At 43.5% G+C, this 26,703-nt stretch overlaps 1 protein-coding gene across 1 annotated transcript in view; it reads left to right on the top strand.

Moving 5' to 3' along the window:
* The window catches only part of KANSL1L (KAT8 regulatory NSL complex subunit 1 like), a 2,604,205-nt gene that overhangs the window by 1,581,109 nt on the left and 996,393 nt on the right, over positions 1-26,703 (top strand). The window contains exon 8 of the mRNA XM_086954111.1: positions 22,441-22,578. Coding sequence (XP_086810237.1) covers positions 22,441-22,578 — 138 coding nt within the window. The remainder of the gene's footprint in view (positions 1-22,440; positions 22,579-26,703) is intronic.

The raw sequence follows: 26,703 nt of genomic DNA, 5'->3' as shown, positions 1-26,703 counted from the left end.
TTTTAAAAGAAAAAGATAATTTCCTGATTTCTAGCTAAATTGATTGTCTACATTAAAAGGATCAAGGTTAGAATTTTTACAAGAAGACAATTTACTTCAATTAGAATTAAAGACTCTCTCATATTTAAATTGTGAGTACTGTGACTTTACACATTTCATTTAGATGGAATTTGTTGAGTGATGTTTGTTTCTACGAGGCTACTTTGTGTAAAAGTAGCTGTTTATACTGTGGCTTGAAGTGGAAATTGTCCTCCATCATCTCAATTGAACAGTACCACCTTGCTGCAATTATTACAAAAGGCAGCGTTGTTAAATCGACACTTTTGTAGTGTTAGCACTCTAGTTCCCCAGGGGTGCGCGTGACGCAGCCGTCCAAACGAGAGCGCGAAGTAAAGTGTGCATGCGGTTCGCGCATCAGAGCGGCTCGGAGCGCAGTTAGGATAAGACGCCCGGCGCTCTTCCTGATCTGATAAATGTTGTTTAAATAAACGACCCCTGCCCACAGAACCAGAGTCCAGTGTCCTCATTTAAGGCGAAAGTACAAACTCCACAACTTTAAAACTGGTTTGACAAGATTTCATACCGGATTGTTTTCTGGATTTACTAGCAAAATACTACTGATGTGCGATACAAGTTTAGTGGACTAGTCTTCAATTGCAGTTACGCCCGAAAACTTAGTACTTTCAAATCGAAGTGTCATGATTTAGATTGTGTGAGTGAGACGATTTTGTTCAAGCTGCTTACAATCTCAGTCTCAACCACTTGGCAAAAATGAACTGATTGGATTTAGAAAATGACTTTGTACCTGAACGGCATTAGTCACGCAGCCGTTGTCGTACGCATTGTTTGAGCTGTGGTTCGTGTTCCATCAACTTCACCCTCCAAGCTGATGTGCACGTTGCTGGAGCGTGGTAATCAACGTAGTGGTGTTCCATCAGCTGCATCCTTCAAACAAGTGTGCGTGTTACCGGAGCTACGCAATCCTTGCTTCACAGAAGCTGACGTGTGACATCCTCCTTCTGCGTGATTACGCGAGGTCACGCTACGCTTGAAGTCACGTTACGTGACCTTGCGTGCCTCCATTTTGAGACAAATACCACATCGGACACCGGAACTCATTGGAAGCATAAATACTACATCCTACCGAGTTTTTCACCTCGTAACAATTTATTGAGTAACTTCACAAAGAAAAGGTATTTTATTTTAAAAATCGCTTCATGAGGAAAATACTTCACAGTGATGTGCACACCTTTTGTAATTGTTGCACATAGAGGTACGGCTACACCTGCACGGTTATGTGCACACCTTTTATAGCTTATGCACATCTATTTTTCATTACTTCTATACATTAGTGTGCACACTTTCTCACATTTGTACTTCTTTATTTACATGTTCATACAGTCTCTCGTGCAGATATTTAAAGGTTAACTCACTGTTCTTAAATAGCATTTTATACTCATAATGGCATCTCAGAGTGGTTTCAATCCTCCTGTTGCGTTTTTAACAAAACCTGGTGAACCCTTAATTAAATGGTCTGACTGGAAGGTTTATTTTTTAAACTACATCGAAGCTCTGGAGGAAGACAGTGATGAAGCATTTACGCAATCCAGAAAAAAGAAAATGCTCCTTCATAGTCTTGGTCCTGAGGGCAATAGAGTTTATAAGCAAATGGAAAAGAAAGTAAGATCAGATAGCATTGCTAATGTGTTTCTAGATGCCCTTGAAGATTTGGATTCTCATTATCACCCTCCTGTATGTGTTGGCATTAGAAGGTATGAGTTTTTCAAAAGGAGACAAGGGAAAACAGAATCTGTAGAAGATTATGTTGCCTCTTTAAAAAAGTTAGCTATGAATTGTGAATTTAGTACACTTCATAACAGTTTCATTAGAGACCAATTGGTGATGCATTCAAATAATTCATCTATCCAAGAGAAACTGTGGACTTGTGGAGACACTCCCTTAATGAAATTATTGCAATTGTAAGGAATACGGCAGTGTCTAAAAGTTGCGCGAAAGTTGCACTTAAAGATAATGAAGAAGTTTTAACTGTTAGTAAAGTTTCTCACAGACATACTAAGAAAAATGATGGAAAGGTGGGATTTTCACTCTAGAATCAGAACGATTTTCTAGAATCCCGCCACAGGTCGACTAGACCTTTTTACCTGTCATAGAGTGTCGAAGGCAATCTATCTCAACATCATAACATCAGTTCGAACCATCCCCATTGCTTTCCCCAAAGAACCACTGACAAAAAGTCAAGTTTAAAGATTTATTATAAAGCCAAAAGCAGTTGTGTATATAAACACCTCAGTAACAGGTTCAAAAGATAAACAGGCACTAGTACAAACATAATCCTACGGAAAAGTCTCAGTCGACTATGAAGCAACACGAGTATAATCTCCAGAACCACCAGACTAGCAAGAATTGCTATTATCTGGGTTTTAGTAGGCATCGAAGAAAAGAAGAAATACATCCAGATTAAACTGTCCCTACACTATAATAAGTGACATCCCTACCTAACAGAGTTACCTCCTAACAGAAGTGTCAGCCGTGGTGACTTCCAAAGAAGCTCACTCACTTGTTTCAGACTTAGCCTATGAACCCATCTCGCATAGCAAAAGCTCTCTGCCTACCCAGCATCTTTCTTCGCCCTCATGTGCATCTGCTCTGCTCTCCTGCCGGGGTGCTGTCCCTAATACAAATCCCACAATAAGGGCGACACGCCCTAAGGTACGCCCCTCTCAAAAGTATTAATTTTCAAAGTAACTTCATTACGACATCTTCATCTTTGTTCGTTGAGAAACGGCCAGAGTCTTCTCCTCTTGAAGTTGCTTCCCTAAATTCCGCAGCCACTCCTCCATGTCTGGGGCTACCATCCTAATGCTCATATACAATGGGCCCTTCTCTACTATCTTTGGTTAACCTTGCACCTGCAAAGGAACGCACATAAATCGATTCACAGTTCCATGCTACTTGCAATTCATTTTCCAAAGCAACCTTCTAGGAACGGCATTTCCATGATTTAATGAAAGGTGAAACATTCTTAATTTCGGCCTACACAATCCTCTCTCCCCACCTGGGCCTCTGCACGTTTCGGGATATCACCCCCTAACATTGGCAAACATTTTCGTTCATTAGACCTACATCATTATAACAAAAAGAATACATTCTCTAACTAAACACTTCTATGTCGTTACATGAATACAATAGTAAATTTCTAAACATGCATTTAAATACATCAATGCCTATTCGAACATCCTTTAACTGAATTAGTATTATACTACAAACACATTTCTAAGTTAACATGACATTAGTATTTTCAAAGCACTTTACATTATAGTTATGTAAATTCTGGCACATGGGTTCATAGCTCTGTGTCACATTTAAACATGATTATAATCCTCTATATATGCGGGTGCTGATTACTCGGGAATATGGTGCACCCCTACAATTTCTAACACAGTTTTGCGCTCTCTCAGTCCCCCCTTTTATGACCTGTGTCATCACCACCAACCCACATTCCTTAGGGTAGGGACCGAGCTACACAGAACTTGCTGTAACGTTCCCTCGCCTGAGCATTTCTAATGCCCTTAGACTTCAGTATTGATTGTCCTGCAAGTTCTCCATTCTCTGCTCTTGTACCCTCATCGATCTTGCCAGTCTATTTGATCTATACCATTTGTACAATCTCAGCAAACCCCAAAGTCCAATCACGCATGACACTATGATGATAAGGGGTTCCAGTACGAATCCAAGAAAACTCCTTCCCAGGTTTGCAAACCAATATCCAACACTTCCAAACCCCTTGCCAACCTTTTCCCAGGTATTCTTTTGCGTCAGATCGTTAATTTCATAGTGAATTGCAGTAATGTTGCGTATATATTTCTTCAGATCTTTGGAATTGTCTGGAATATACGTGCAACATTCCTGGACCTTTAAAAGTTTACAGACTCCGCCTTCTTTTGCTAAAAGAACGTCTAAGGCAAGACGGTTTTGTAAAACCATTGCCCTAATCGATAGCATCTCACCATGAATCAACACCAGTGACTTTGCCGTACTCATCGATAATTCATCCACCACTGTTGCTAATCTCCGTATCATTACGTCATTTAAAATCACTCCCAACATTGGTATCGCAGCTCCAAATACATCTCCCACTATTGCACCAGCACTTTCCCCTCTCTTTACCCTTGTTAATTTTCCACCCTCTACCTGAGCAAAATCCTCAGTGTGATATATCTTAGGAAAAATAATCGCCAGATAACATGTCCCATACCACTTATCCGGCAACCTCACGTACGCATTTTTCCCACAGACAAAGTACACCGTAGGGATCACTTGCACCACGCTCTTCAGGAAATCCTTGGTGTAATATTCTAACGTGAAAGTGTGTTCACATGTTGTCTGGCCCACATACACATTTTCGTAATACGTCTTTGGCCTATGCAAACACAACTTCCCTTTCTGCACCACGTCCAATGCTATCGGACCATAGCTTCCTCTTGTCTTATGTCCAAGTTCCTCATCCGTCCAATCTACTTTGCCCTGACCTGACGTCTGTAACTGCTTTTGTATTTGATATCTATCTTCTACCTGTTCTATGAACTTCTTCTCTACCTCTGTCAATGAGCAGGTCAAGTTGTGTCGGTGTGCATATGAGGTGTCTATTGCTTTCGTTGGAATGAAAAAGTATTGAAGTCTATCCTCTGACTTATAATAATCCCACTTGTTTAGGTGCTTATAATTTGGGACTTCCGGTAGCACAGCATCATAATTCGAAAAGAAATATTCAAAATGAGTCCGCTCATAAAATATGCTAAGCAGCAAACTACATGAAATTCCATACGTCAACGGCAGGTGATGGTATCTAATACCCTCGTCTACTGAAGCTGGCAATTGCATACACACATAACAATCTTTCGCATCCATCGCATCAATGTACTCATACAACAACTTAGCATACGCATTCTTCCCAAAGTTTCCTTTGGACAAATCTGCGTGTAACCTACGGCTTTCTTCCGCTAGCAAAGCCTTCTCGGCTCCTATGTCTACCTCTTTCTGGCTAGGAATGGTAGGAATGGTAGGTGGAGGTGTTCCCTCGACCCCCGCTTCCTGCTCTTGTGGTGCTAAATAAGAAACTAAAACTACTACAAATATAAAGAAAATCACTAACCCTATAAGTGTGCCTATAATACATTTTGCCCTACGAGTCGGGTTCCCAACCTCCATGGTCTCAGACAGTGCGATTCGTTTCTAGCAGCAACACTAAGTCTCTTGGCTTTATGAATTTCTCGAACCACACCTGGAAGCAGAGACCGCCTTTTTACTTCTTCATTTTCATTTGGCAATCGGGCGACCCTAACCCTTCTCCGTCCTCTAAGGGATGTCCCTAATTTTCTTCTTCTTCCACTCGGTCCTAAATAATTTCAACAGCTATTTACAAAGTCTTTACTGATCAATTATAAGATTTTCTCCAACTGCACAGAGTACATAATCCAATCCAAACGTTCCATGTGAAGGACTACTGATTCATAAGCAGGTATTTCAGGGCCAAATGTAGGAAAAGCCAGTCTATTCAGGATTAGGTCATTTATCTTGCTTAGGAAAGGGGGATTAGGGACTGTGATAGTCAGTATACCTTCAATTTCCAGTCCAGGTACCAACAGTATCACTTCCAACTTAAAATTGGGAGTCGAATGGGTCACAGCACCGACCTCACCCTCCCGGATCTCAGTACACCTGGCATTTGTCAAAGGGTAAGTCCACTCCGGAGTGGCGTATCTTCTGCAAGGTACTCTCACCCTCCTTGATCTCCTCGGACCCTTTTCCTCTGACTCTTGGCTTTCTCCTTCCGGGTCTGATTCTTCAGATACAGGTGCAAGATCTCTTTCAGAGGTCAGCCTCACATTCAGCTTTTTCCGTCTTTCAGGCCAACTTGCCTCTGTGCTTTTCACTCCTCTGCTCCTCGTCGGCACAACCTGCTCATCACTGCCTTCAGCTCTTTCAGGGTTGAGATCACCTTCACAGCAGCTTCCCCATTTGGAGCCAGATTCGGTGTCACTGCCGTCGTGATCTCCCTCAGCTCGGTCAGATGAGTTACCAGCTTCTTCAGACACCCCCACAGCTTGACTTGTCCCCTCTAGTGGATCTTTCTCCACAGCTGGATTTTCTTCAACGAGAGAAGCTGTTTCTTCCAGGGGCGCTGGGACTCTTCGGGTGTGCGAAGCATGTATAAAATTCGGCAATCCACCGCACTTCACGGCAGTGTTCGTCACCAGGATGACTTGGAACGGCCTTCTCCAGCGGACGTCCAAGCAGCTCTTCCTCACGTGCTTCCGCACCAGAACCCAGTCACCTGGACACAGGTCGTGACAAAGGTCTCGGGAAGCCGGGATTTCAGCAGTCTGCACCTGAAGGGACACAGAATGGATGACGTCAGATAGTCCCTTGCAGTAGTCAAGAATCAGATCATCTGTGATATTTAGCAAGGCTGCTGAAGGGATGGACGGCAATCTCATAGCTCTTCCCATCAGCACCTCATGAGGTGAAAGTCCTGTCCTCCTGTCTGGTGTACTACGCATGCTCATTAACACCAACAGTAAAGCATCTGGCCATTTCAGGGACGTGGATGAACACACTTTCGCCATTCTTGTTTTGAGTGTTCCGTTTATTTGCTCCACTATACCTGAAGCCTCTGGCCGATAGCTACAATGCAGTCTCTGATCAATGTTCAATGCAGCGCAGAGCATTTTCACAACTTCCCTGTTAAAGTGTGTCCCTCTGTCCGATTCCAAAGAGGTCGGGACCCCGAACCTAGGCATTAGTTCCCTCAACAATAATTTTGCTACTGTGAGTGTGTCGCACCTACGAGTTGGGTATGCCTCAACCCATCTGGAAAACAGACATACAATCACCAAGACATATCTGAGGCGATTACACTTCGGCATCTCAATAAAATCCAGTTGCATTTGGTTGAAAGGCCCTCCAGACCTCCCGACATGACTTAACGTCCTTTTCCCCACATTCATCTGTTGGCACGTAACACACCTCTGACATACCGCTTCCGCAGCTGTTCTAAACTTGGAATTGTACCAAGTCTGCCTGAACACTCGTATCATTGCATCTCTCCCCAAATGCACAGGACCATGTATCTGTCGCGCCATCGGCTCACTAGTTCATTCGGCAACACAGCTCTCCCATCGTCTGAAATCCACAAGTCCAGATCCCCTTTGGTACAAGCAGAAGTCACCCATACTCTTTTCTCAAAGTCAGACGCTTGCTCCTGCATCTTCCTCAATTCATCCCAGGTATCTGCCACTTCAAGTATCATGTTTAGCTCGGTCCCCCTATGCATCCCCTCAATAACTTGGTCAGTGAATGAGTAAGCTTGTTCGGCACAGTAACGTGCAACTTCATCCGCATAACGGTTTCCCAGGGACACAAAATCAGCACCTTTGCTATGTGCTGTACATTTCACCACAGCAATTTCTGCTGGTCCCTGTAGAGCTTCTAGCAGTAACCTGACAAATTCTCCATTCCTGATAGGGGAACCTGATGATGTCATGTAACCCCTTTGAGACCACAACTGACCGAAGTCATGAACCACACCAAACCCATTTCGGCTGTCGGTGTATATGGTGACTCGAATTTTGTTGGCTGCCAAACAAGCACGTGTCAACGCAACTATCTCAGCCACCTGAGTGGAGTGTACTCCTTCTAAGCAGGCAACTTCGATTATCCCATGAATCGTGCAAACGGCGAAGGCCGCTCTTAGCTGTCCAGCATTGTCTCTTATACATGAGCCATCTACAAAGAAAATTTCATCAGGGTCTTCCAAAGGCTCATCGACAATGTCTGGTCTAGGTTTGGTGCACAGTTCTGTCACTTCCAGGCAGTCATGGTCGTCACAATCATCATCTAAAACATTTGGCAATGGCATCAGTGTAGCAGGGTTCAAAACTGAGCACCTCTTTAGGGTCACATTCTCCGCAGCAAGTATAACCTGCTCGTAGCGTGTGAGCCTATTGTTGGTCAAGTGCTGCGTTTTGGTCCTGGTCATTAACAGTTCTACTGAATGTGGAACATGTACCACCAATTGATGTCCCATCACAATACTTTCACATCTCTCAATGCTGACACCTGTTGCAGCAACAGATTTGAGACATCCGGGCAACGCTGCGGCTACAGGGTCTAAAGTAGCCGAGAAATAAGCAACTGGTCTACGGACACCTCCGTGATCTTGGGTCAAAACTGCTAATCCGCAACCCTCTCGCTCGCAGCAGAACAATGAAAACAATTTGGTGTAATCAGGCATTCCCAGAGCCGGAGCACAACATAAGTTCTCTCTCAACTCAAGGAAAGCCATCATGCAGTCTGTGTCCCATGGTACCGGATCACTCACATCCTTGAGCGTCAGTTTCTGTAAGGGCTTCGCCTTCAGGGAAAAATTTGCAATCCACTGGCGACAGTAGCCAACCATTCCCAAGAACATTCTAACTTCTCTTTGCGTTGAGGGCACCATCATTTTCATTATCGCCTCTATTCTGTCTGGAGATACTTTCCTTATTCCCTTCTCTATTCTGTGTCCCATATACTGTACCTCTGCGAGACAGTATTGTAGCTTACAGGGAGATACCTTGTGACCATTTTCTGCCAGATGGTTCAACAAAGCGATGGTGTCTATTCTACAGGCATCTCCTGTCTCTGACGCAACAAGGAGGTCGTCTATGTACTGTACAAGAACCGAGTTCTGGGGCAGTACTAGACTTTCAAGATTCCTTTTCAATAATTGGTTAAAGATCGATGGGCTCTCTGTATACCCCTGGGGGATACGACACCATGTTAACACGCGATCTTCCAGCTTAAAAGTGAAAAGAAATTGGCTTTCCTCATGTAACGGTATTGAGAAAAATGCCTGACACAAGTCTATCACAGTGAACCACTCAGCCTGTGCTGGAATCTGAAACAATATCACTGATGGATTCGGTACCACTGGACAGCATGGAACGACGATGTCGTTCACTTTTCGTAAATCCTGCACAATCCTGAACTTCCCGCTAGGCTTTTGCAAGCCCATGATCGGAGAGTTACACGGACTGCCCATTATTTCCTTCAGGATTCCCTGTCTAATCATGGATTCAATCACAGGTTTTATTCCCGTAATCGTTTCTGGAGTCAGCTTGTACTGAGGTGTTCTTGGAAATTCTGCGTTAGGTCTCACTTGTATCTTAACTGGCTCCACACCTTTGATCAGTCCAATCTCTTCTCCTGTAAAGTCCCAAACTTCCTGCCTGGCTGTCTCTCTCAAATCCCAGGGGAGTTCCTCCACTGTTATTGCAGGATACAGTTCTATGCACACACGTGTGTTTGCAACCTTAAAGGCAGCATCATCATCATTCGTCTGTAACTCCACTCTCTTAGGTGTACAGTAGATGGTGCAATTAAGTTTACATAATAGATCCCTTCCTAGCAGACACACAGGACTAGAATCACATACCACGAATTGATGGTTGTCCCTGAAGTTTCCTATTCTTACTGGGACTGGTTCAGTCAATGGATTCGTCATCTTCCTATTTGCGACTCCCACAACTTGGATAGTTTGTCCGGAAAGAGGCAAGTTAGGAACCACTGCGGACCGTACAGTAGAGCGAGTTGCACCCGTATCCACCAGAAAGGTAGTGGGGTGTCCAGCTACATCAGCTTCCACAAAGGGTCCCCTCTGATCTATCTCTAGTACCGCTCCTAAGGTACAATCCTCTCCTTCACTCAGGTTTCGCCCTGTTACAGGGTCAAAGTGGTAATATTCGTCTCTGTCTACCAAGAGGGGCATCTGATGGTATGTCTTGTTCCCTGCTGCAACCCTCGGTGGCTGGGGAACTGGAGCTCTAGGAGCGGACGTCCCCCCTTTTGCCGCCTTGAGCTTAACTACTGTTGATCTCGGATCTTGAGGGGCCTGACTCTCCTCTTCCTCTTCCTGTACCTGATTTTCCGGGTTATGAGGACACTCGTGTCTCCAATGCCCGATCTCGTGACACTGATGACACCTAGTTGTCTTTTTCAGAGTCGCCAGGTCTACCCTTGGCCTTGGACCATCCTCACTGTCCCTTTTCTGACCACCCGATCTTCTTCCTAATGTTCCACTTCCAGACTGACCCTGTCCTCCCGGTTGCATCTGGACTAGCATCAGCTTATCCTTGAGCTTCTTAGTCTTAGAGTCTATCTCATCACTGCAGTACCTTGCGTACCTCAGGATCTCGTCTAGAGGTTTGTTCTGCCAACAAATCAAATGTTGTTGTATCATGAGACAGATCTCAGGTCTCAGTCCCAAAACAAACTTGGACACAAACTGTCCCATGTCCTTCGGATCCATCACATCCAGACCACTGAACTGCTTAAATATCTGCAATAATCTTTCATAGTACTCATGGACTGTTTCCTTCGGTTCTTGTCTAGTTCTATCTATTTTCACCCAATCTATGTCTTGTGGTGGCACCTTTGTTTTTAACCACGTAATCACTTGCTTGTACTTTATCATTACTCTGGGTGAAGGTCCATTTGTGAGTGCATCTCGTTCTGGCTCCTCCGTCGGCCATTTAACACTGATCTTACATGCTACCCACAGATCTCCCGGAACCACAATGTCAAACAATGTGTTCAAGTCAACCCACAATACCTTTGAAATCTTAACAAACCTCTCTACCTGTTTGTACCATTCTACTGGGCTCTCTCTCAATTTTGGAAATGTGTTCGTAAAAGCAGCCAAATCTCCCCTGCTCCAGGGTACATGCACATATCCTCTGTGAGCTACCTCCCTCAAAGGATATGCTTCTGCATGCATCAGCCCCGCTCCTGGAGATGTCTCTATAGTGCTCCACCTAACACTTTTTTTTTTTTGACCACTTTTCCTCCCACTTGTCCAGTTGAACCTATATTCGGATTTCCACAATTAATTCTCTGATGTGGGTTTTTAATCCGATCACTCTCTTCTCGTCTAAATCTTGGTCTGTATACTGTAACCTGTGGCCACCCTGAAATGCCTTTGTCCTGGTCAGATCCACTGAGTACTTGTTCGCTAATTCAGTTAGCTTCTCGTGAGCTGTCCTAGCTCTGCGAGTGACATCTTTCGCTACAAACAACAGTTCATCTGGTTCGTATAGTTCTATTCTCTCTAGGGGTATTGTGCCTTCCACTATCTCCTCCACCTCTGACTTAAGTCTTAGCACATCTATTCTCCTTGCCTTTATCACCGCTCTCAATGTGCCTTGACTAGAGGTTTCGCTAGAGTCTTTCCCTTTACATTCCTGACTCACTCTTCTGTCTTCCTCCGGGGTGTTATGGGGAACACTTCCTCGCTCCCATCTTTCGCAGTCCCAATCTTGTCTTCTCTCTGCAGTTCCATGGGTGAACGTACCCCTATTTTCCTCACTCCCACGGTCCCCTTCCTGTCTGCTTCCATTAGACCTACAATGGGATACCTCCCTATTCCCTGAACTCCAATGTCTACAATCGTCTCTTGACCTGTCGCTCTGGGTATCCACGACTGTCTCCCATGTTCTCAAATCTGGCCTCAGTTCTCCATTCGCCCGGGGCCGTGGTCCTCTCAAATCCATCGGATCTCTTAAACCCCCCTGTTCCCTGGAAGAATCTGCTGATGCTGCCAAAGGGGTGCTCCTCTCTATAGGTCTGGACCATTGGTTCCAGTCGTCCGCCACGTTACTCCTATTTTCGCTGACATTCCTTTCTCTATCTATTTGTGGCAGACTCTCATTTTGTGTCTGTTCTGGGTTGTACACTGACACTATGGGACCTATGGTAACGGGTACCGTAAGGGCATCCGGTAGCCTCTGAGCGCTGGCCCCCTCTTCACAGTGTACCTGCTGTACAGTGAATCTTCCCACTACTCTCGCTTCTGGGGTCCGTTGAGGTACCCCCTCACTTTCCACCGAGCCAGACATGTTCCCTACTGGGCCCAAGTCGCTCTCTCTTAGGACTCCACCGTCCACTGTCGACGTCTCTCTTCCTGTCGGTGGTGGTGAGCTCCCTTCTATTTCTGGATTATATGGAGGTGGTCTTTCCGACAACAGCCTCTCTATCAGACTGTCTTCTGTTTCACTGTCATCATCCTCCGTACTCTTTTTCTGCACCTCCCTTTCATTGACCAACAGTGGGTACAACCTATCTCCCTCTATGGTCTGCACTCTCCACCTCTTGGCCAGTGCATCCCACCTCGGTTCCTGTACCGCCCTGACTGATCTGTTCACTCTTTCCTGTCTCCTATCCCTGTTCTTCTCGTGGGCTGCCCTGATCCATGCATTCAATGCTTCAAACTGTGTTGGCCTAGGCAAAGGTCGCAAAGAAGACATAATCGCTTTTAGCTGGTACAACACCTCTAATCTGAATGTCCCGTACCTAGGAAAAGTCAATTCCTCATTCCCGTCAGTCATTTTGCACTAGTTCTCCAGCCACAATATGGTATGTAACCCAACATTCGTAGCCATGTAATGAGCTGGCGTATCCTCGGGTGGAGCCTCTTCCCCACCCCGAGGTTCAAGTCTCTTTTCTCCCGAAAAGCAACTTCGCAATCCTTTTAGACATTTCATGATGAAACCCACAACAATTCCTTGTTTACTACGCTCGTTTACTTCACAATGACAATCCACCAATCCCAGCGCGGCTTTACTCTAATCGCCCTATCCCAGCGCAGCTCTTTTCTGACGTCATTCACTTCTCGCTAACCGCCCAATCTCAGCGCGGCTCCACACTAACTGTCCTATCCCAGCGCGGTTCTTTCTGACGTCACTCGCCTCCGTTTTGCAGCAGTTCCCCTCCTTTCTCCGCTCGTCTCTCGGTCATGCATGCGTCCCAATCATACACTTTGAAACGATTACTTCCGACCAAGCAATCACCTCTCTCTGACTGTATGTCCACAGTCTGACTGTAATTGTCACCGACTAGCAAACGTCTGTCCGCTTAACGACCAGACAATCGCTTCTCTGATAGGTTACATACACATGGCAACTTCCGACCAGCGTCCGTTACCCACGCATTCACACATTCGTTCCCCCTATCTCGGTCCTGCGGGCGGTCAATGGTACCTCATGACCCCCTTTCACTGGTCGACAATTACTGTAGGTGTTCGATACACCCGAACCACTTAAACTCTCCTTGAGCTTAAGATTTTCACCGGTTGCGCGCGCTCAAAACCTGTTCTCCTTTCACACTACAGGCACTCAACTCCGCTAGACAATACAATTCAACAACATAATACACACCGCAATCTAACACGCATGACCCTTTTTATACTCACACTCTTACGACCTGCTGCTTTCTGCCGCACCGTCACTCTCCGTGATTTTCCGTGGAATGCCATCTTCCGTCCGAGGTTCTGCGGACGCACATATCCAGATCTCTATGGGCCTTGGGGAAATCTTAGCCTACTCTAGATTACCCTCACTCCAGAAGATAAATCATCCTACTCTGCTACCAACTGGAAAGGTGGGATTTTCACTCTAGAATCAGAGCGATTTTATAGAATCCCGCCACGGGTCGACTAGACCTTTTTACCTGTCATAGAGTGTAGAAGGCAATCTATCTCAACATCATAACATCAGTTCGAACCATCCCCATTGCTTTCCCCAAAGAACCACTGACAAAAAGTCAAGTTTAAAGATTTATTATAAAGCCAAAAGCAGTTGTGTATATAAACACCTCAGTAACAGGTTCAAAAGATAAACAGGCACTAGTACAAACATAATCCTACGGAAAAGTCTCAGTCGACTAAGAAACAACACGAGTATAATCTCCAGAACCACCAGACTAGCAAGAATTGCTATTATCTGAGTTTTAGTAGGCATCGAAGAAAAGAAGAAATACATCCAGATTAAACTGTCCCTACACTTTACTAAGTGGCATCCCTACCTAACAGAGTTACCTCCTAACAGAAGTGTCAGCCGTGGTGACTTCCAAAGAAGCTCACTCACTTGTTTCAGACTTAGCCTATGAACCCATCTTGCATAGCAAAAGCTCTCTGCCTACCCAGCATCTTTCTTCGCCCTCATGCGTATCTGCTCTGCTCTCCTGCCGGGGTGCTGTCCCTAATACAAATCCCACAATAAGGGTGACACGCCCTAAGGTACGCCCCTCTCAAAAGTATTAATTTTCAAAGTAACTTCATTACGACATCTTCATCTTTGTTCGTTGAGAAACGGCCTTGGGTCCCAGAGTCTTCTCCTCTTGAAGTTGCTTCCCTAAATTCCGCAGCCACTCCTCCATGTCTGGGGCTACCATCCTAATGCTCATATACAATGGGCCCTTCTCTACTATCTTTGGTTAACCTTGCACCTGCAAAGGAACGCACATAAATCGATTCACAGTTCCATGCTACTTGCAATTAATTTTCTAAACCAACCTTCTAGGAACGGCATTTCCATGATTTAATGCGAAGTGAAACATTCTTAGTTCGGCCTACACAATCCTCTCTCCCCACCTGGGCCTCTGCACGTTTCGGGATATCACCCCCTAACATTGGCAAACATTTTCGTTCATTAGGCCTACATCATTATAACAAAAAGAATACATTCTCTAACTAAACACTTCTATGTCGTTACATGAATACAATAGTACAATTCTAAACATGCATTTAAATACATCAATGCCTATTCGAACATCCTTTAACTGAATTAGTATTATACTACAAACACATTCCTAAGTTAACATGACATTAGTATTTTCAAAGCACTTTACGTTATAGTTATGTAAATTCTGGCACACGGTTTCATAGCTCTGTGTCACATTTAAACCTGATTATAATCCTCTATATATGCGGGTGCTGATTACTCGGGAATATGGTGCACCCCTACAATTTCTAACACAATCAATGACAAACGGTCATCATTTGAGGTTAAGAACATTTTTAATACTGCCAACAAATCTAAAGGTGATAAAACTCCCAATTGTTATAGATGTGGATATAACGGTCATTATGCTAATGACACAAAATGCCCAGCGTTAAAATCTAAATGCACGTATTGTGGCAAAATCGGTCATTTCACAAAAGCATGCAGGATAAGATTAAATAAGGAAAAAAAGGCAGTTGGGTGTGTTAATGATAGTATCACAGAGGAAAATGATAAGTCTAACTCCTCTAGTGATGAAGGGATATTGTGCATAATTGATAATTGTGATCGTAATGACATTGTGTCTAACGTCAATACCAAATCAAAAAAGAAGCTTACTTGCGACATTATGATTGGGGGAGGTCCTTATACATATTGTACCTGATTCGGGTTCCCCGTACACCATTATTCAACAAGACCTTTGGAATGAACTTTTCGTTGACACCTTAAACAAAGATTTATTACCTCCTGACATAGAGCAAGTTACATTTACTGGTGAAAAAATCCCTATGGTTGGATTTGTAGAGGAAATCTTTGAATTTAAGGGTTCGAAAGCTTTAGGCAAACTGTATGTTGCAGAGGTTGGCCCTTCGGTCCTGGGATGGATTGACCAGGGTGCACTTGGAATTATTTTTTATTAAAAGAATGATAACCAAGTAATGATCTTGGAAGAAGGGGACAAGGAGTTTATGGATAAAATTGTGGAACAATTTCCAACAATTTTTTCTGGTGAAGTGGGCAAATTAATTGGGTACTCGCATAAAATTGTGCTTAAGAATGATGCTTGTCCTGTCACCCATAAATCCAGAAACATACCCTTAAGTGTGAAAGAAGCAGTAATGAATGAATTAGATATTTTTGAAAAAATGGCGTGATTAAGCCTATAGAGAGCGCTGACTAGTTGGCCCCATTGGTCGTCGCGAGGAAATCTGACGGCCGTCTTCGCCTCTGTGTGGACTGGAGGGACCTAAACAAGAACATTTTAATAGATACGTTTCCTTTACCCAGGATAGACGAACTCTTAGCTCAAACGAAAGGCATAACATGGTTTTCGACCTAACGTCCGCCTACCACCAGATACCCTTGCATGAATCCAGCAAAAACTTGACTGCTTTCATTACTCCATTTGGATGTTATCGCTTCATCAGAATGCTTTTCAGATAAGCGTCTACTGCAGCATTTTTTGAACGGCTAATGCACAAACTGTTCAAGAATGTATATGGATTCACTTATTTCCAAGATGACATTTTAATTATGGGCAGGAACAAAGAAGAGCATAATGACAGGCTTATGGAAGTGCTAAAGATCCTGTCTGAGAAAGGCCTAACAGCTGAGCTTAAGAAATGTAGATTTGGCCTGAATTTAGTCATAAATTTGGGACACAAAGTGAGTGGGGGTGGTATTGCGCCTAAAAGAGAACTAATTTGTGCCATTGGAAATGCCCCATTCCGAAATCTAAAGATGATTTAAGGTCATTCAAAATTTGTACAAAACTTTGCCAACAAAACCTTCAACTTCAGACAGCTCCTCAAGTTTAGACAGGAATTCCATTGGAATGATGATCTTCAAGGTGATTTTGACACAAAAGGAATGAACTTGTATCTGCCCTTCCCTTACAAGCCTTTGACAATACAGCTCACAGCATAATCACCACTGATGCTAGCGGGAAAGGTTTAGGCACAGTCCTATCCCAAATTGGTGAGTCTGGCTTTGAAATAAGTATTGGGTTTGCATCTTGTTCTCTAACATCTTTTGAAGAGAAATACTCTGTTATAGAGAAAGAGATGCTAGCCACAGTCTGGGCCATGGAAAAGTTCAGGCAATTTATTTGGGGTACCAGATTTACCTTGCGCACTGACCACAAACCCCTACTTAAAATACTTACACCTGATGGTATGTTAACGGCTACTCCCAGGTTGGTTAGATTGAGTCTTAAATTACTGGAATTTATGTATGAGGTTGAATGTCTTCCAGGGAAGAAGAACCAAGTCACAGATTATCTGAGTAGGTCCCCTTTACCTGTTCAAGACAACTTATTTGACATGTGTGAAGATTATAATGTAGCTATTGTTCATGAAGTTCACGAAATGGCGTAAATGCTATTTCAAAAGAAGAATGGGATGAAGAATGCAAGAAGGATAAAACCTTAAATGTTACCAGATATGTTATCAATGGTTGGCCTAACAAATCAAGTTCACATGATTACTTCAAACCATTCTGGGAAGTTAAGGAGCAGCTAAGTATTGATGATTGTAACCATTTGTGTAGGGGTGAAAGAGTTGCAGTACCATCAAATGTACGTGTTAGAATTTTATCCATTAATCATGAAGGCCATTTATGGATAATTAAACTTCTATCTAGAATTAAAATGTCATTCTGGTTGCCTGCCTTAGACAAAGACATTGAAAGGTTTATCCAGCAATGTTCCACTTGTACCAATTCTGACAAAGCTCAAAGAGCCTTCAAACCTTCCCTTGGGCTTAAACAAATTGCTGAGCATCCATGGGAAGATTTGAGCATGGATTGGCCGGGTCCCATTGAAGATAATCATGGTTACATGAAATATATCCTAGTTGTCATTGACAACTACTCTAAATGGCCAGAGATTAAGAGTTGTTCTTACGTGAAGGTATTCCCAGACACATTCTGAGTGACAATGGAGCACAATTCATATCTGATAATTACCTTCAATGCTTAAAAAAGGAATGGTATTGTTGGAAGGAAAACCCCAGTTTACCATCCAGCCGGGAGCGGAATTGTTGAGAGATTCAACAGAGTCATTATGGGAAGCCTACAGGCAGCCATTAGTGCAGGAAAAAATTGGGAGAAAGAATTATACAGCACTATTTGGGCTTATAGAATCACTCCCACATGCACAGGTTACAGCCCATTTAGAATACTGAATACCCTTCACAAAAGTTAATATTGCCTTGAATGAAAAAAAAGTGTGTGGAAAATGGTCTCCTGCACGTTCCAATTTACATAAGATTCATGAATCTTACATAAACAATTTTGGAAAAAAAACATGACACCAAGGAAGCTGATTTACAGATTGGCGATTGGGTAAAAATAAAATTAGGCTCTAAAGTCAAAAAGGGTCAGAGCAAATATCATCCCCTTTACAAGCGATGGAGTTATTGTCCAAATCTGCTAAACTGAGTGATAATAAAATTTGGCATCACAACCGTACTGCAAAGTGTAAAGGGAACTTTTCCATCACAAGTAATAAGGTAAGGGAAACTCCATCAATGGATTGGATATGGAATGAAGTTATTAATTGTGAGAAAGCACCCCATTCCACCAGTATTAACTCACATGCATGTGTATCCGTACCTGTGGAACAAGCCACCTGTAGCAAAGTTAAGACCACACTCTCTGGCAGATCAGTAAGAGTCCCATCAAAATTCAAGATTTATGCAATGTTATCCATAGGAGGTTTTTTGTGTCAAGAAGAATTGGGTTGTGTTACACTTCTTGTTGTTCCACTTACCTTACATTATCTTCTAATAACTATAGTAATTTATGTATCATTATATTTTGTTGTCTGTTCTTATTTTCTTGTTAATTGTAAAGAAAGATGTGGTATCCTGGCTACAGTGCATGCATCCAGCTCCATGGAAACTGGGTGATGCTCTGTAGTAGGATTTCAGTATTGTAGGAAGAATTAGTCAGTTGAAGGAGAGATGATGAAGATGAGAGAGGTACCTGCTTGCTTACCAATAAAACGTACTTCTAATTAACTTCTTGAAGAACTCATCATTACACTGAGAACCAACTAAACTGCTATTTAAGCTGTGAGGTAGTAGCTGCAGACAATTATAGCAGGCGCCATGTTAATAAATTAAAGTTTTCGCCGGCCGTGCACATTATAGGCATAGCCCGGCTGTGAATAAAGCAGGCGCCATGTTAATACAGAAAAGTATTCTCCGGGCGTGTACATTATAGGTATTGCGTGGCTGAGAATATTATAGTTTTGCGAGGCTATGAATAAAGCGGGCGCAATGTTAATAAATGAAAGATTTCGGAAGCCGTGTACATTGTAGGTATTGCGCGGCTGTGAACAAAGCGACCATGTTAATAAATAAAAGTATTCTGTGGTCTTGTACATTATAGGTATTGCGTGGCTAGGAATATTATAGGTATTGAGAGGCTGTGAATAAAGTGGGCGCAATGTTAATAAATGAAAGTTTTCGGCGGCCCTGCACATTATAGGTATTGCGCGGCTGTGAATAAAGCAGGTGCCATGTTAATGAAGAAAAGTATTCTGCGGCCATGTACATTATAGGTATTGCGTGGCTGAGAATATTATAGGTATTGCGAGGCAGTGAATAAAGCGGGCGCAATGTTAATAAATGAAAGTTTTCGGCAGCCGTGCACATTGTAGGTATTGCGCGGCTGTGAACAAAGTGACCATGTTAATAAAGAAAAGTATTCTGCGGTCTTGTACATTGTAGGTTTTGCGTGGCTAAGAATATTATAGTTATTGCGAGGCTGTGAATAAAGTGGGCGCAATGTTAATAAATGAAAGTTTTCGGCGGCCCTGCACATTATAGGTATTGCGCGGCTGTGAATAAAGTGGGCAACATGTTAATAAATAAAAGTATTCTGCGGCCGTGTACATTATTGGTCTTGCGCTGCTATGAATAATGCCGGCGCCACATCGCAATGAGACTGGTTGGTTGGTGCTGCTTCCAATAAAAACGGAAGTGATGCATCGGACCATCAACCAATAAGGAGGCCGGAAATCGTAAATGAGCCAATTGTAAACTGCAGCCAAGCAGAGGCGGGATTACCCTCGCTATAAGAATTACTATAAGTCTCGGAGAGACAGCGCATGCGCACTGCCTACGCGCGACCTAAAAAGGAGCTCAACCGGAATCTCTGAACTTCCACCTAAGACCTGGAATCCCTGCCCTGAAAGGAACTATCTTTGGGACTCTATTAAGACTGTAGGAGCTGAAAACCTGTGGGAGATTGCAGTCTCTCATCAATGTTTGAAACAACTAATATATAAAGCAAGTAAACAAGCCTCCCTGATAGCAGGCAAGGCAACATTGGCAACCCGAGTTCATGAATGATTTATACTACACAGATACACCAGGGCTGTAGTACAACTTTACCTGCAGACAGAATTCACCAAGTTGGTGAAATATGGATACTTAAGCTACTTTTTGAGGGTTCTTCCGTCACTTTTACGTCTTCCACCCTGCAAACAAAGTCCAGTTGTAACATCGTGCAGACCATAGTCAGGGCAGGGAAGACCTACTGCGTTTGATTTGCACATCCAAACATCTCTTGTCTGAACGAAAGAGCATGCTCCGCCCGCTCTTCAACACTGTTGGTATTTGTAGATGTAGACAGGCGAACATGGCATGCTTTGTGGCAGAGGAACTAGAACTTAATTGACTATGGGAAAAAGGATTGAAACTCGTGGAAAAGAAACAAAAAGCTCAAGAGAAGGAGGCAAAAAGTTCAGGGCTGGAACTGTAAGCATTTGAATCTAGCCTGGAATAAAAGGCCATTTTTAAACTACACTAGACAGCTTTTTAGTGACTGCATTGCACCAACACTATTGTTATATCACTTCTCGTCTAAAATTCTGTATGGCTCAGCAGATTGTTTTAACCCAGGATGAAATTTTGTTTGATTCTTCAATGTTATACATGCTGTTTTGTCTTAGTTCTGTTTCTGGAATTAGATAATACATATTTTAAGTTTATATCAAAATGCAGATTGGACACATACACTTTAAGATGTTCTTGGTCCCTACATAATATTAATGGACTGGCTTCCATATTATTTTGTTTATTATTCTTTACCTGTTTTAATATATTATGCCTCTTGCTTTTGCTTTACTTGTTGTGCTATTTGTTACACTTGAAGCAAGAATAAAACTGCATCCGATTGTTTCGAAAAATAATTAAATGTAATGATTTCAACTGTTGATGTCAGGGAATACGTTCATCCAGGCCTGTTGGACTTAATTACCTATTAATAGTGTATGGTGCGAAAGACTGCAAATAAACATTTTACGGCTGATAGTATGTGTGCAAAATTTGCTTTTATATGGTATATCATGGCTTGTGTGTTTTATTTTAGCTGATTCTTACTGTCTGCTGCTCTGCTTCTTATTTTGGGTTTGTATGGTATGGTTGTTATGGTTTTATTGTTTGGTGTTGTTCCTTGCAACCCAGCAGGATAACTGATAAACTTGAAACTCCCTGACCAGTCCTACCATAATTTAATTCATTGACCATCCTTTACAGTCAAAAGCAATGTTGTGTGTAGACTGTAACACATTGATAAATGTATTTCATATCAGAATATTGTAAACAGAAAATTGCCTGACAGAAACATCTTATCCTAAATATTGTTTACACATTAATACCTCATTAAGAGTTAACAGGACTATATTTTTGTAAATGATATTTTGTCAGGCGATATTTTTGGTACCAGAATTCTTACATATAACTTGATAGATGTATATAAACCCTACTCTAACAGGTGTTGTCTGTTATTGTTGCTGTACATAACATGTGTCAGTGACTTAAAAAAATGAACGTTATATTTTTTCAGAGCATTACACTCATGCCAACTACCATCCAAACTTGGCCAATGTGATGGATATTTTGTATTGGGCTGCATTAGTACAACCTAGTAGCTGACAGACTTAGGGCCTGATTTAGAGTATGGCGGACGGGCTACTCTGTCACAAATCTGTCAGTTACCCGGTTTGCGGTATTACAAGTGCATTATATCCAATGGCACTTGTAATATGGTGGATGGTATATATGTCACATTTGTGAGGAGTAACATATCCCCGAACTCTAAATCAGGTCCTTAATTACTTTGATCCAGAGACCATTTTGTATTTTTGTCCTCAGATTCAAGTAATAGTAAATCCTGTATATACATCCAAGTTAAAAAAGAAGCAGAGAACATGCTGCATTACTCGTAATCTAATATTTGCCTTTCGAACCAGAAACAAAAGAACCATTGGCAAAGTCAACAGGCTCGCCTACAATATTTTTTTATGTCCCGTTATACAGCAGGCAAGTTGCAGTGGAGCATGATTGAAAGTAAAGGAAAAAAGTGCTATGACTTGGTGTCGGAGTTTGGCTGCATCACAGAGCTTTTTATTTTTTCGCCCTCGGCTTTGTTGTACAGCAGCCGCGCTACTGTACATGACTAAAAACATTGACAAAGACAATATCTGTCTCATAGGCGTGACCTATTGGCTTTGTAATGTGTGCTGGAAAACGAGTGAACCAGTCTGTGTCGTTTTAGCCTCTTTCTAAACAGAAGGTTTCTTTGCCTCTAATAAAATGTGTTCTCCTAAGTAGGCAAAGCATTTAAGCCAGGTAAGCGAATAGTTGAAGACAGGGTGCAGTTTCTATCACGGCGCGAAAAACTGTACTCAAGAGAACCAGAAAGCATGTTGAGATAGGCATACTCCTTCTATAGCCTTTTTTAAAATAGTTTTTAAGATGGAGTTAATATCACATTTGCTGTTTCATTATTTTCATTTATCTTCTCATCATTGTAGGATCTGAGCAGGATAGTAAATCAAATAAACAGTGGGCTGATGGTTACACATCCTGTTTCAAGCCTCATGCCAACTTTGCTCTTCTCAAACAGTTTTCCGAGCTAAGACAGAGGAGTCATGCAAGTGAGACAGACACAGGTACAATGACTGAAATAAATAGTAGAATGCATTTTATTGGCAGGACCAGACTCTATATATGCAGCTATTTAATGCAGAGTTTTATAGTTCATTATTTGATAAGAAACGATCAAGCCTGCGGGTGAACATTACAGAATATAATCTATTTGCCACTTGAAAGAAACATTCTATTGTAATAAAAAATTGTCTGAATTGAAAATTGGCAGGATATTGACGATAGTACAGTTCAAATACAGGTTAACCAGGTGCTTACTCATCCTATCTTCACTTATGTAGTTGACTAACATATGTAAGCCATTTCTATTTTAACTGTTTCTCTCACCGAACATCCCTTAGTTTGTAATTCTGAGCAAGTCCTCTGTAGAAAGAATTTGATGGTTATTTCTCTTGTTCTTCACTATTCGGGGTCCCTTTTTGTTGGGCCTAGTATCACATTAGGTTTCCTTCCATTAATACACATGTAGGAAAATCAGTCAGAACTAGATGTATGATATTTATTGCAGTGGGGCCGTTTCCTAGTTGGCCATTAGTTGAGTCTAGCAAAATAAAAAGATGATGGACGGAATGCTGAGCATTGTCAAACAGTCACCCACGGAATGCTGAACAGTCACCCCAGTCACAGATTTGTGTTAAATCCATCGATTTGTTTGCTCGCCATGCCACCTCAGTTTGGACACAGCCGTATGAAAATCAGTCTTCACTCTGCTCCCCATGGGAATAGTCCAGCCCAAACTGCCTGGCTAGCTTGAACCCACTGGCATAGTGAGCGTGGGATCCACGTCTGGTCATACCCTTCCCACTTACGGTAACAAAATAAAAAGATGATGGGCATGTTCAACATTCCGTCCATCAATTGTTCTTTTTGCATAGGTTGAGTCTACAGCCTATCATTAATATTGACTTACAGTACTGATTATGCATCATCAAGGGAAGCTGTAACTCTTCACGTCCAAATGTAAATTACCGTGACAATATTTTATTACTTGTAATTGTGCAATTGATACAAGAGCAGCTCAATATTTTTGACTTCAGTATTTTACATACAACAGGTTCGAACCAAAAAAGTTCACTTCCAAAATAAGCAAGTGGCTCCCTTGCCTCCAAAAGATCCCTCTCTTCCTGAATAAAAATGCCTGCTCCCTCCTCTTACTGTATGTAAACAAGCCAACCATACACTCAGTAGTTCCTTACCGGAAGGGAGGGAGGGACCTTGAAAGAAGGCGAAGGAGGAGGACTAGGAGTAATACCATTATCGGTAAGTAATAAATGCATAACCTCCCATCCCTCCCTCACCTTCCTCCTTAACCAATGAGTCATAGCAAGGAAAAATAGAATCTGGCCATCTGTATAATAAATATCCAACTTTAATAGAGTGCCCAGAACATATACAGAAATGCCTCTATTCTCTCATAGAGGACACAACTCTGTGACCTAATACATTATCCAGACGTACCAGCTCAGCAATCTGATAGTGTCGAACAAACGTAGAGGAAGTGGACCATGTCGCTGCTCTACAAATCTCCATTATTGAAATCTCCTGCAATTCAGCCACTGTTGCCACCAAACTGTGCGTAGACTGCCCATGAACACCCAGGGTAGAAACCACATTCTTCAGCTCATATGCAAACAAAACCATATACACCTATGCAAGGTAGCATAGATGGCTTTTCTTAGCATCACCAAATGTACAAATATTGTGTCCCATTTAAGGTTCCACAGCAAAGACAGCCTCACGTCCAAACAGTGCAACCTGCACTTCTCATCTGAGGATGGCTCTGGAAAAAAAGGCAGCATGATCACCCCCTAACTCACATAAAAGCTGCATTGACTTTATGTACAAATGAGAGAACCAGAACCAGGACAATGCTGTCTTGAAACACTTTACAGAAAGGAAACTTGCAGGATAAGTCCACCATCTCCCCCAAGTGCATGGCAGAATTAGTGGCCACTAGAAAACACGTCTTAAATGTTAAAAGTTTCAAATCAATAATCTCAAGGGGTTCAAATGGAGACCCAGTCAAGGCATCCAATACAAACTGCAGATTCCAAATAGGGAAAAAATGAACCGGTCTAGGAAGCATGTTTAACAGTACCTGAAAAATCTTGGCATCAGCCCCTTCATCCTTTAGCTTATGCCAAGAACCATGAAATGCATGAAACACCGCCCACTGAACCTCCAAAGTGGTGACCGACAGACCCAAGATAGCACCGTCCTGTAAAAACTGCATAACCAAAAATAGATGGCTACCAAATCAGCCAAGTACTTTCGGAGTTATAGATTTATTTGGGATTAGCAAAAATAAAATAATGATTTTGAGGTAGGAGCATAAAACGTGTTAATGTTATCCTATGGGAGAAACATTCACTCACCACCACCCTCAGCCAGAACCCGCCCACCAACACGAAAGACCCCAATGAAGCAGCCCGCAACCTCACACAGTGGCTCATCAACTGCGCCGACAAACTCGCACCACTGAAGAATCCTCCCAGCAGATCCGGCAGCAGGAAAGCCTCGTGGTTTACCAACGAACTCAAAAACTCCAAGAAAACCTGCCGCACCCTCGAGAAAGCATGGCGTCACGACCAGACAGCAGAACACATGACCTCCCTCAAGAACGCCACCCGCAAACACCACCAGCTGATCTGCACCACCAAGAAGACAACATTCAAAGAACGACTGGACAACAACACCCACAACAGCAAGGAACTCTTCAGCATAGTTAAAGAGCTCTCCAACCCCAGCGCCTGCAACAACGACATCACACTCTCGCAAGACCTCTGCGACTCACTCGCCTCGTTCTTCCACTGCAAGATCGCCGACATACACAACAGCTTCGGCACGCAGACCACGGACCCAACCACCGAACCAACGCCCCCCCACCACCACCCTCTGCACCTGGACCCCGGTCAGCACTGAAGACACCACCGCCTGATGAACACCATCCACTCTGGCTCCCCGACCGACCCTTGCCCACACCACATCTTCAACAAAGCCGACTCCATCATCACACCTCAACTCCGGAACATCATCAACAGCTCCTTCGCATCCGCCACCTTCCCGGAGAGTTGAAAACATGCCGAGCTGAGCGCCCTCCTGAAGAAACCCACCGCGGACCCCATGGACCTCAAGAACTTCCGACCCATCTCGCTCCTCCCCTTTCGAGCCAAAATCATTGAGAAGACTGTTAACAGACAACTCTCCGCCTTCCTCGAGACCAACGGATCCCTCGACCCCTCACAGTCCGGGTTCCAAGCAAACCACAGCACTGAGACCGCCCTCATCGCAGCCACCGCCGACATCAGGTCCCTGCTCGACAACGGAGATCCTGCTGCCCTCATCCTCCTGGACCTCTCAGCAGCTTTCGACACCGTATGCCACCGCACCCTGATACAGCGCCTCAGCAATACCGGAATCCAAGGAGCGGCCCTGGAGTAGATCATCTCATTCCTCGACGGAAGAACCCAGAGAGTCCGCCTCCCCCCGTTCCGCTCCTCGGCCACCGAAGTCATCTGCGGCGTTCCGCAAGGATCCTCACTCAGCCCCACCCTCTTCAACGTCTACATGAGCCCTCTTGCAGCCATTGCACCTCAAAACAACCTCAACATCATCTCCTATGCCGATGACACCCAGCTGATCCTCTCCCTCACCAACGACCCCGCCTCCGCCAAAGCCAACCTCCAGGAAGGAATGAAAGACGTCTGAAACTGAACTCAGACAAGACGGAAGTCCTCATCCTCGGACCATCTCCCTCCGCCTGGGATGACTCCTGGTGGCCCCCTGCGCTGGGCACCGCACCCAAGCCAACGGACCATGCACGCAGCCTGGGCTTCATCCTGGACTCTTCCCTCACGATGACCAAGCAAGTCAACGCCATCTCATCATCCTGCTTCAACACCCTGTGCATGCTCTGAAAGATCTTCCTCTGGATCCCCACCGAAACCAGGAAGACAGTCACCCAGGCCTTCGTCACGAGCCGTCTGGACTACGGGAACACCCTCTGCGCTGGAACCACAGCCAAACTCCAGAAAAGACTGCAGTGCATTCAGAACGCCTCAGCACGACTCATCCTGGACATCCCTCGCCACAGCCACATCTCTGCCCACCTGAAAGACCTGCACTGGCTC

This window comes from Lissotriton vulgaris, chromosome 2_1, assembly GCF_964263255.1.
Source record: "Lissotriton vulgaris chromosome 2_1, aLisVul1.2, whole genome shotgun sequence".
NCBI lineage: Eukaryota > Metazoa > Chordata > Amphibia > Caudata > Salamandridae > Lissotriton > Lissotriton vulgaris.
Note: the sequence above shows the minus strand (reverse complement) of the source record. Positions and strands in the feature narration are given on the sequence as shown.